Below are 11,161 nucleotides of genomic sequence, written 5' to 3'. Positions count from 1 at the left end.
ACACAGAGGAAGGATATTTTCCTGAAATAACTGGAAGAGGCAAAGGACATTAAATGTTATGTCCTATATTTACAACCCTAGTCCCTAGTACTGTAATACCTGTAACACAATAGGAGCGTGATAATTGTTTATTGAATGTAGTGTACTAAAAAAATCACCCACAGGGAGCTAACTGGTCTGTCATTAGTGAAAACCAGCAGGAACAAGAGAATCAATGTTAGCAGGGAAGACAGTTCCCTACCCTGATTGTCTGAGGTAGAAAAATAAGTACAGTTACACATAGGTGCAATGTGGAATACAGTTATAGTTATTTCATCCTTTGCAAGTTGAAAGGCATTTAGAAACCACTCAAGACAAAGGAGGAGGGTTGAGGAACTGCTTTGATTTTTAGAAAGCAACAGACCCAGTAAAATCAGAAAAGTTTATTGAACAATTTAAAAGTGGTACTAGCATGTTAGTCATCATACAAATTCCTTTTAAGTATAAAAATCAAGATGTCAGTGTCTGTTCAGGACCATCAAATGAGTCCAATACAAAATCATACTCTCAGACTTGGGGATCACACCTCCACTCGTTAGAGGACGCGAGTCTGACCAGACCAAGCCCAGGCTTACATCTGAGATTTTCCCAGGCAAAGCAGGAGCAGGAGGTGCTATTAAATTAAAAGCCAATTTAAAAGATTTCAGTAGCTAAATGTAAAGTTCCCAGAGACACAGGTGACAGCCGTTGTTTCCAGCCCCTTTCAACCATGAAGTCCTGTAAGCACCTCCGGCAGCATCAATCCGAGCATCCTGAGACCAGAATACACTCGAGCAACAGGTGCTTCATTTGGCCACCCGTGGGAAAAACTCAGTGACTACATAGAGCAGTTGGCACATGTGCCCACAGGCCAGTTGACTCCTACAGTCCCCACACTACAATAATAGACCCCCACTTTCCAAAGTGCTACTGGGCCTTAGTTAAGGAGGGCCACCCTCACCCTCTTCCAGTTAACACCCTGTTCACACAGAGCCCCTACAACCCCCCCTCCAAACAGGAGGCCCTGGGTCACATGCCAGAAATAGATACAGCACATTGAAACTGAGATAGAAGACATCTACTAGACAATACTATCCATCCTGGATCCTCCACAGCTTTAGACAATGGTGTAGAAATATACACCAATGAATTACTGTATGAAGAGAGTACAGGGATAAAGGAAAAGCAAAACAGAACACTTTAGTCCATGGTGAGGGAAAGGAAAACCAGAAGGAAAGGAGGAAGAATAGTGAGCTTATGTAACCTTTCACTTTCTAACAACACTTGGTATCTGCTCAACCTCCAGCTTCCGCTTCTCCAAGAATAGGGGTGCCAGATTTAGCAAACAAAAATATAGGATGCTGCATTAAATTCGAATTTCAGATAAACAGCAAATAATTTTTTGACCCTATGTCCCAAATATTGCATGGTACATACTTACACTAAAAAATTATTTGTAAAAAAAACAAAAACAAAACTACTCTCTTTTATCTGGCAACCCTATCCAGGAGGCTCAGTTAACCTGAGGACTAATCTGATCATATAATGTCAAAGAGCAACAGCAAGACCATCCCAGAGCAAAGCACAGACCCTTCATTCACCACAGAAGGAGCTACGTGATTCTTTTAACTCCATTTCCCAAACTCTCAAAGATCCAATGCTTATTTTGGCAGGGTAAGAGAATATGTGCACAGTGGAGTTGTCAACTATTATCTGCCAGGTGGAGAAGTAAGTTTTCCTTCCATATCAAATGAAGAAGGTCAAAAATACAACTAGGGAGAATAAGGAGAAGCAGGCTTACTGGGGTAAGGAATCTGACTCCTACCGCTGCAGGGCAGGCTGAAATCCCCCAGCAAAATCCCCACAAATGTGACAGCCCCGGGGTCTGGAGATCCAACATACTCCAACTTTCTTCAAGCAACTAAAAGACCTCAAAAGGCAACCAGGACTGAAAATACACACACACACACACACACACACACACAATGTACAGAGGAGGGAGGAATAGGAAGACAGCAAGGTAGGACACTGAGAAGAATCACACAACTCCCTGATAATGACTGGCAGAACATTTTGGTTGGGTGGTTGGTTGGTTGGTTGGTTGGTTTGTGGGGCTAACCTTCAGTGGTCTTTCCCTGAAGCAGAAGCTGACAGAAAAAAAGGGCCTCACAGAGGCCTCAGGGACACAGCTTTATGGGGGATTAATTCCACAACACCAGGCCCATAGTGCTATCATAATCTGATAGCAGATCTGACCATCGGACCCCACATCCAACGTGCTGTGCTACCGTGACGAAGTGCCAAACTCATCTCCTGAGGGCAGAAGAGGAACCAGTAACAAGTCCGTGGCTGATAAACATTCCCCTCAAAGGCATAAAGAGGGAAACATCAAAAAGAACAGGACCACATTATGTTTTTTTTTCACCACAGCCTCTTTGGGATTTTCTAGTTCCTCTTAACCCAGCATCTCTCAAACTGTGCTTCCAGAGATGTTAACAGGTGTTGCGTGGAACCAAAAAAAAAAAAAAAGAAAAGATTCAGTGAAATAAATTTGGGAAATGTTGCCCACTTATTAAAAGTTATAAATCCCCCCAGTAGAGGAACCAGTCCCGCTTTATTTAAATCACTGGTTACCAGAGGGAGGTGGGTGGGGGGGCTGGGGGAAATAGGTGATGGGGATTAAGGAGGAGGGCACTTGTGATGAGCACCAGGTGATGTACGGAAGTGTTGAATCACTATATTGTACACCTGAAACTAACATTACACTGTATGTTAACTAACTGGAATTTAAATAAACACTTAAAAAACCCACTGGTTCCTGACGTACTTGACCACAGAACCTTGTCAAGGAACGTCTATTAGTATCTCCCAGAACTTTGAAAAATGCTGCTTAACCATTTTTGCAAGCATGTCTCATCTCCAGAATGGGAAGAACATGTTGACACCAGGAACACCCAGGAATCACATATAAAATGATTTTCTAAAATTAATATATCGGAAAGTTTAAGGCAATGATTTGAAAACTGTAGAAACTTGTCTTTCTGTGAGGCACTTACTCAATGGTAAATACAGCTAGGAAAGCTAATTTAGAGGTAAAAGTCAGTCAGTCAGTCTCTCTCTCTCTCACTCTCTATCTCTCCCCAAACTTCCTCCAAAAGGTTCAGACCAAACTTCAAAGCAGCCATGTACAAACAAGGCTGTCTTTGTTCCTCCAAAAGCCCAATAACCTGGAGTCTAGGGTTTCTAGGAAAAGAGACAAATGGCTCATGCTGGCATTGTTTGTTCAATGCTATCAAAGGAATCCCTCTCATTCCCCCTTAGGTGCAGTCTCCAAGTAGCACCCCAAAAGCTATAAAAGGACACACTTCTTGGTGTTCTTCTTTGTGGCAGGGTAAAGCACAGCCCGAACAGCTTCTGAAAATACCTCGTGTACCCCATCCTGCATCAGGGCTGAACATTCTAGATACTTCACAGCCCCCACCTGCTTAGCCAGGGAAGTGCCTTGCTGAGGAGTTGTGGGCACTAGGCTCTGTTCCTTCAGCTTCTTCACTGTCTCAGCGTCATTCCGCAGGTCTCTCTTGGTACCTACCAGCAGGACAGGCACATTGGGACAATGATGGGAGACCTCGGGGTGCCACTTATGCCTCACATTGGCATACGAGGATGGGTTGCCAATGGAAAAACAAATGACAAAGATATTGGTCTGGGGGTAGGACAGCGTTCGCAGTCGGTCATACTCCTCTTGGCCAGCTGTGTCCCACAGGTTCAGGCTGACGATTTGGCCATCCACAGATGTCTGGGCACTATAGTTGTCAAAGACAGTGGGGATATACTCCTCAGGAAAGGCATTCGTTGTGTAACTGATGAGGAGGCAGGTCTTACCTACAGCCCCATCTCCTACAACCACGCATTTGATTGTCTGCATTCTTCCGTTGGAGTCCTAAGTGCAAGAGAGAAAGAAAGAATGTTTGCAGATGCTTGGTTCATTGGGGGAGCCTAAGCTTTATAGACATTTCTCTCTGAGGAGAAAGAGAGGAGGTAAGACCCCCACCACCACCACCACTGCCCATCCCCTTCACACCATAGAAGAGTCAGCTGGAAAAGACTATAGAGGGCAAGAGTTCTTACCGTGGAGTCCATGGACTGCTAGAGGATAAACTTCAGTAGGTCCTAGAAGCCGCCTCTGAAGTATGCAATATTATGTGCATGTACATAAGTGAATTTTTCTGGAAAGAAGATCCAAAACTGTCAACAGGTTGTCAAAAAGGGCTGTCAGCCCAAAAAGATTAAAAACCATTCATATACATAGGTATTTGTTACATTTTTGCCAGGAGGTCTGGCATCTATCAGAGGTGCTAAAATATAGTGGGTGCTCAATAAATGGAAACTAATTTTTAAAATGCCATTGATGTTGGGGCACCTGGCTGGCACAGTCAGTTAGGCGTCCAACTCTCGGTTTTGGCTCAGGTCGTGATCTCAGGGTCATGGGATCGAGCCCTGCATTGCGCTCTGTGCTCAGCACGGAGTCTGCTTGAGATTCTCTCTCCCTCTCCCTCTGCCCCTCCCACATGCACATGTTCTCTCTCTCTCTCAAATAAATAAATAAATCTTTAAAAAAACACATTGATGTAGAAGGAGGTTCTAAAGGTTGAAACAAAAGAAATATAGCTCTTACTTTGGGTCTATGGCTATAGACTCAGCAAAGAAACCTCTGTTCCTGACAGTGACGTCATAAACTTGGAGAAAGGTAGGCCAGTCAGACTTAGCCATCCAGAGGAGGAGTTAAGAGTCCAGGCTCTGACGTCAGACCACCTGGAGTCCAAAACCAGTCCTTTCTTTTTCTAAGCTTTGTCAGCTTGGGCAGGCTTTTCACCCGTGGCTTACATGAAAGAATGTTTGTGTGGTACTTATTACTGCCTGCCAGATAGAAAGTACTCATTAAGTATTAGAAACTACTACGACTTCATAATAATTCTTCTGTTCTGGGGAAGGCAAAAGTTCTGTAATGTCATTACAATGCTAGACAAACCAGGGACCTCATCCCCTCCCACCTTATCTGAGCAAAACCATTGGTCATACCACCACCATACTTTCTCATCCATTTCTTCATGAACCAAGTATTTGAGAAATAATGGTAAGGCACAAATGACCTCCAAGAAGTATGTTTACTATGAGCTCCCACATTTATACCCCCATATTAAAACCCTATCAATGCCCTACCCTGTCAGTGCCCACAAAGCACTCCATTTCCTTTAGCTTCTTAGCTACTGCACTAATTTCAGACCTGATCCTATGATAGTATTAACTTCTTCAAGTGTCAGAACATGGAGGAAAGGGGATAAATTGTCATATGTATTTGATTATAGAAAAAAAATTGAGGGTGCCTGGGTGGCTCAGTTGGTTAAGCGAATGCCTTCGGCTCAGGTCATGATCCTGGAGTCCTAGCATCAAGTCCCACATCAGGGTCCCTGCTCAGTGGGGAGTCTGCTTCTCCCTCTGACCCTCCCCCCTCTCGTGCTCTCTCTCACTCTCAAATAAATAAATAAAGTCTTTTAAAAAAATTGAGAATCAATTAGTTTCTCACCTTGAGAATTTGGGGGACTAGATACATCCTTCACCCTGTTGTCTTACTAGCTAAGGTCTACATTAGGCCCATATCATAGACAAAACAAAACACCTTATTTTCAGTCAAAGTAAAGAAAAGTTGGCCTTCAGGGTGCCTGGGTGGCTCAGTGGGTTAAGCATCTGCCTTTGGCTCAGCTCATGATCCTGGGGTCCTGAGATCAAGTCCCACATCAGGCTCCCTGCTCAGTGGGGAGTCTGCTTCTCCCTCTCCCTCTGCCTCTCCCCCCTGCTTGTGCGCTCTCTCTCTCTCTCAAATAAATAAATCTTAAAAAAAAAAAGAAAAGTTGGCCTTCTGAGTATGCTTCACACAGGCCCACTAGAGGTAGCTCTCATCCCACACAGCCAATTCTGACTAGCAAGGCATTCCACCTAGAAGCCTTCATTAGCATGGGTCCCACAGCTAAAAGTCCGGAGTGTAATTCAGCTCCAGTATTCACTGACCATCAGCCCTATCTTTTTCCATCTAGGAACAGGCGTAAGGATCAAACATACAAGGTCAATGGAAAAAGGGTAAAGTCACCACCACATTCTTTGAGAATAGCCTTCCTTGATTTTCCCAGTCTGGATTCATTTCTTTCTCCTCTGAATTCCTATAGCAATTCCTGCGTGAACAACTCATCTTCCCAGTCTGCTATTCCGTATCATCCGGTATCCAACGTCTCTCTTCCAAGTGACTGCTTTCAGGACAACTGTGCATCTGAGGGAGTTGCTGATCCAGAGCAAACTCTTAGGCCCAAAGACCACTTTGCACCGCAAGCTCAGCTCCTCATCTCTGTAACTAGGAAAAGGCATCTACACTCATTTCTGCTTGTTTCTATCTACTAACCCTCCTAGTATATATGGTCTGCAGATGGGCATTCAAGCCACATTGATGGCTGAGGGCCTAGATGATGAAGGGCAGCTAGAACATCCCAGGTCTGAAACAAAGCCCAGGACATCCTCACCCATAGCAAACTCTCTATGAAAGGGAGGTTCAGGAAAACTCCCAGGTATTTTGGGGGGCTCCTTTGTACAATTAACTGACTCATTTATTCAGCCCACATGTTCATCATACTGTTTTATTTACTTATGTGTATGTTTGGAATTATCCATAGTTAAAAAGTTTAAAAATACTAAAAAATATATCTAAATGAATTAAAAACAGGATCTCTAAGAGATACTTGTACACCAGTGTTCATTGCAACATTACACACAAGAGCCAAGAGGTGGGGGCGCCTGGATGGCTCAGATGGTTAAGCGTCTGCCTTCAGCTCAGGTCATGATCCCAGGTCCTGTGATTGAGCCCCACATTGGGCTCTTGGCTCAGTGTGGAGCCTGCTTTTCCCACTCCCTCTTCCCCTGCTCATGTTCTCTCTCTCTGTATCTCTCTCTCTCAAATGAATAAAATATTAAAAAAAAAAAGAGCCAAGAGGTGGAAGCAACCTAAAGACCATCATAGATGAAAACATAAAGAAAATGTGAGATATATATATATATATTTTTTAAAGATTTTATTTATTTATTTGACAGAGAGAGACACAGCGAGAGAGGGAACACAAGCAGGGGGAGTGGGAGAGGGAGAAGCAGGTTCCCCGCAGAGCAGGGAGCCCGATGCGGGACTCGATCCCAGGACCCTGGGATCATGACCTGAGCCGAAGGCAGTCGCTTAACCAACTGAGCCACCCAGGCGCCCGAGATATATATATTTTTTAAGGTTGAATATTTCAACCATTTTGTGGGGTGCCTGGGTGACTCAGTCGGTTAAGCGTCTGACTCTTGATTTCTGCTCAGGTCATGATCTTAGGGTCCTGGGATCGAGCCTCGTATTGGGGGGGGTCCACGCTCAGTGGGGAGTCTGCTTGTCCCTCCCCCCACTCGTGCTGGCACGCTTGCATGCTCTCTCTCTCAAATAAATAAAATCTTTAAAAAAGAAAGTTTCAGTTTTGCAAGATGAGAAATTCTAGAGATCTACTGCACAGCAATATGCATATAGTTCACACTACTGTACTGTATATTTAAAAATGGTTTAAAATACTAAAAATAAAAATATTTTTAAAGGGTCTGGAGCTCTGAGAGAAGGCTAGGAGTTATAAGAGAAAGGCAAATGAGAAAAGCTTGTTTACCTCAGCCTCGGGATCTAGCACGATGCTGTCCTGTTATGGATCACCTACAGCTTTCCCCTCCTCATCACCACCACTATCTACAGTCTCCCGGGTATTCCCATGGGTACCGCATTGCTGGAAGGGACTCAAAAAAGAGTAAAAAGAAAGACTGCTAGAAGCTTACAATCTTGTGGTAAAGGCAGGACTCATATGAAAAGGCAAACAAGAATACAAAGTAATGCATGGCTCAAAGGGGGGGAAAGTTGCTATGGGGAAGCAAAGGGAAACTAAAAAATGAGAGCTTGTTATAGGCATTGTGCCAAATACTTTTACATATCTTATTTAAGCCTCCCAGTAGCACCGTGAAGTAGATACCAGGGCAGCTCAGAGATCTTTAGGTATGCCTCTAGGATTGGAAATTGGGAGAGGGCTGGTGCTGCAGAAACCAGCACCCCCAGAAAGTGCCCTTCCCAATCAGTCATGCACAGTGAACTGCAATTACAGTTTCTTCCAAATCTTCCAACCTCGTCTGACAAAGTATCCTTCCTTCACATGTACAGTCTGCATAGGAGTCAATTTTCTCCTAGGTTGGATACAATGTAAAAGACCCAGTAAGAGTCAAGACAAGAACGCAGCTCAAAGGATTACCGTTTCTAGCACATTCTCCTCCAAGTCTCACCCTTTCCCTAAGTCTGGGTCTAATCCACTTGAAATCACCCTGTAACTCTCTGAAACCAAAACAATTCAGCAGAAGACCCCCCATTTGTATTCACTACTCTCCACAGCTTAGCTCCTCTACTAAACCCCGGCAGCTTTTTCACACTGAAGACTGACTTCTTTGGTTCAAGTCCAGTCGCAGAAGGCTTTGGGACTCTCGAGGCCGAAGGAAGCCCCGTGAACGCTCCCCAAACCGGAGCCGGGGGAAGACTATCCTGCGGCTGGAAACTTAAACCAGGGAGGCAGGGGTAGTGACCCAGCAAGAGCCCCACAAGCCCGCTCGGCACTTCGCTCGCATCCTTCTCCACCAAGGCTGCTGGGTTCCGGGACTTCCTAGGGACTCGCGAGCCCGGGACAGAGAGGTGCCCCACATGCGAGTCGCAAGCAGCAAGAGCTGGCTCAGTCTCCCCCGTATGCATCCACCTCATCCCACCCTCCAACGCCTTCCATCCCAGGAACGGCTCACAGACTAACGCGGCCGTCCCGGGCTGGGGAGACTCAAGAAAAGCGCGGGGGATTGGGGTGCGGGCGGGGGGCAGCGCTGGGTGCGGGGAGTCTCCCTAAGGATTACCTGGCAAAGCGGTCGTCCTCCCGCGCCGATGACCGCGGCAGGCACAGCGTCCAGCGCGACTCTCGCCGGGGTGGGCGGGCTCGGCGGGCTCGGCGCCACATCCGGGCAGCTCCCGAGTCCCACCCCCGTCGTCAGACGCAGTCTCGGCTGGGTGCCCCGACACCTCCTGGGAAGTGGAGTCCAACGCCAGCCCCACGTTCTGCGAGTCACGGGCTTCTAGACTGACTGCCCCTTGGGGTAATCGAGGATTACTTCGATCCCGCCCCCAGGTGCGGACCCCAAGACAAGCTACTCGGTTCAGAGGTTCCCCAAGGCCCCTCTTTCCCTTGGCACAGTGAGGCCGCCCCCTCCTCCCCAGACCCCGATTTCCTCCTCAAGACCGACGTTGACATAAGGAGGCAGGCAGGAAACTGAAGTACTAGGAAAAATGGAGGCGGTAAAAGAAAATGAGAAAGTGAGCGAATTAGAGTTACTTTCGATCACCATAGTAATTTGCATTTTCCAGACTTTTCCGTAAGTGGAATCATACAGTATGCACTCCTTTTTTAGCGGCTTTACTGAGATATAAATTCACTCATTTAAATTGTACAATTCAGGGGTGCCTGGCTGGCTCAGTCAGTAGAGCCTGTGACTCCTAATCTCGGGGTTGTAAGTTCCAGCCCTACCTTGGGTGTAGAGATTGCTTAAAAATAAAAATAATAATCTTTAAAAATTTTTGTACGATTCAGTGTGTTTTTTGTATGTTACATTATTAATGTTTTAAATCGTGGCAACTACGCATAACAAAATTTGCCCTTTTAAGCATTTTCAAGTGTACGATTCCGTGGCATTAAGTACATTCACAATGTTGTGCAAAACCATCACCATTGATATTTCCAAAACTTTTTTCTCATCCCAAGCAGAAACTCTGTACCCATTAAGCAATAACTCCTCATTCCCCCTCTGCCTCCAGCCCTGGAAACCAACTTTCTGTCTCCATGAATTTGACTTTTCTAGCTACCATTCATTTACTGATGGACGTTTTGTTTTTTTCCAACGTTTGACTATTGTGAATAATGGTGCTATGAACACTGGCATAGAAGAATCTGGTTTTGTTGACTTTCTCTATTGTTTTCTATTTCACTGATTTCCACTTTGATCTTCATTATTTTTGTTCCTTTACTTTGAGTTTTATTTGCTCTTCTTTTTCCTGAAGTGAAAGCTGAAGTCATTGTTTTGAGACATTTCTTCTGTTCTAATATAGGTTTTTAGTGCATAAAAACTACTTGCTAAGGGGCACCTGGGTGGCTCACTGCGCTAAGCAACCGGCTCTTGATTTTGGCTCAGGTCATGATCTCAGGGTCGTGAGATCAAGCCCTGCATCAGGCTCTGCGCTGAGCGTGGAAGAGCCTGCTTAAGATTCTCTCTCTCCCCCTCTCCTTCTGCCCTTCCCTCCAGCTCTTGCATGCACTCTCTCTCTCCCTCTCTCTCTCTTTCTCTTTCTCTCTCAAAATAAATAAATAAAATATATTTTTAAAAAAAATTACCCCCTTAGGGCTGCCTGGGTGGCTCAGTTGGTTAACCGTCTGTCTTCGGCTCAGGTCATGACCCCAGGGTCCTGGGATCCAGCCCCACATCAGGCTCCCTGCTCAGCGGGGAGTCTGCTTCTCCCTCTGCCTGCCGCTCCCCCTACTTGTGCTCTGTCTCTCTCTCTCTCTGACAGATAAATAAATAAAATCTTTAAAAATTACCCCCTAAATACTGCATTAGCAGAATGCCATAAATTATATGTGTGGTTTCATCCTTATCCAGTTCAAAATATTTTCTAATTTCTCTTTTGATTTCTTTTTTTTTTTTTTAAGATTTTATTTATTTATTTGAGAGAGAGAGAATGAGAGACAGAGAGCATGAGAGGGAGGAGGGTCAGAGGGAGAAGCAGACTCCCTGCCGAGCAGGGAGCCCGATGCGGGACTCGATCCCAGGACTCCAGGATCATGACCTGAGCCGAAGGCAGTCGCTTAACCAACTGAGCCACCCAGGCACCCTCTTTTGATTTCTTATTTGACCCATGGGATATCTAGAAGTGGATTGTTCCATTTTCAAATATTTGAGGATTTTCCAGAGATCTTTTGGTTGTTGGTGTGTAATTTAATTCCATTGTTTTTAAAGA

At 45.2% G+C, this 11,161-nt stretch overlaps 1 protein-coding gene across 3 annotated transcripts; it reads right to left on the bottom strand.

Annotated features, from left to right (window-relative positions):
* Positions 1 to 407: 407 nt before the first annotated feature.
* LOC123847572 (rho-related GTP-binding protein RhoG-like) lies at positions 408 to 9,174 on the bottom strand. 3 transcript variants are annotated; one of them, XM_064574239.1, is made up of 4 exons: positions 9,013 to 9,098; positions 7,746 to 7,869; positions 4,147 to 4,244; positions 408 to 3,958 (listed from the first exon to the last, which is right to left on the bottom strand). In XM_064574239.1, the coding sequence occupies exons 3-4, from the start codon at positions 4,156 to 4,158 to the stop codon at positions 3,368 to 3,370; spliced, it is 603 nt and encodes a 200-aa protein (XP_064430309.1). In that variant the 5' UTR covers positions 4,159 to 4,244; positions 7,746 to 7,869; positions 9,013 to 9,098; the 3' UTR covers positions 408 to 3,367. The 3 variants fall into 3 exon arrangements, with proteins under 3 accessions (XP_064430309.1, XP_045735377.1, XP_064430310.1); XM_045879421.3 differs by lacking the exon at positions 7,746 to 7,869 and having other exon boundaries at positions 9,013 to 9,174; XM_064574240.1 differs by lacking the exons at positions 7,746 to 7,869; positions 9,013 to 9,098 and adding an exon at positions 6,136 to 6,837.
* Positions 9,175 to 11,161: the final 1,987 nt, after the last annotated feature.

This window comes from Mirounga angustirostris, unplaced genomic scaffold (assembly GCF_029215605.1).
Source record: "Mirounga angustirostris isolate CCGP_5_RB_7025 unplaced genomic scaffold, mMirAng1.0.hap1 SCAF_11, whole genome shotgun sequence".
NCBI classification, from domain to species: Eukaryota; Metazoa; Chordata; class Mammalia; order Carnivora; family Phocidae; genus Mirounga; species Mirounga angustirostris.
This window is presented reverse-complemented; position numbering and strand designations above follow the sequence as displayed.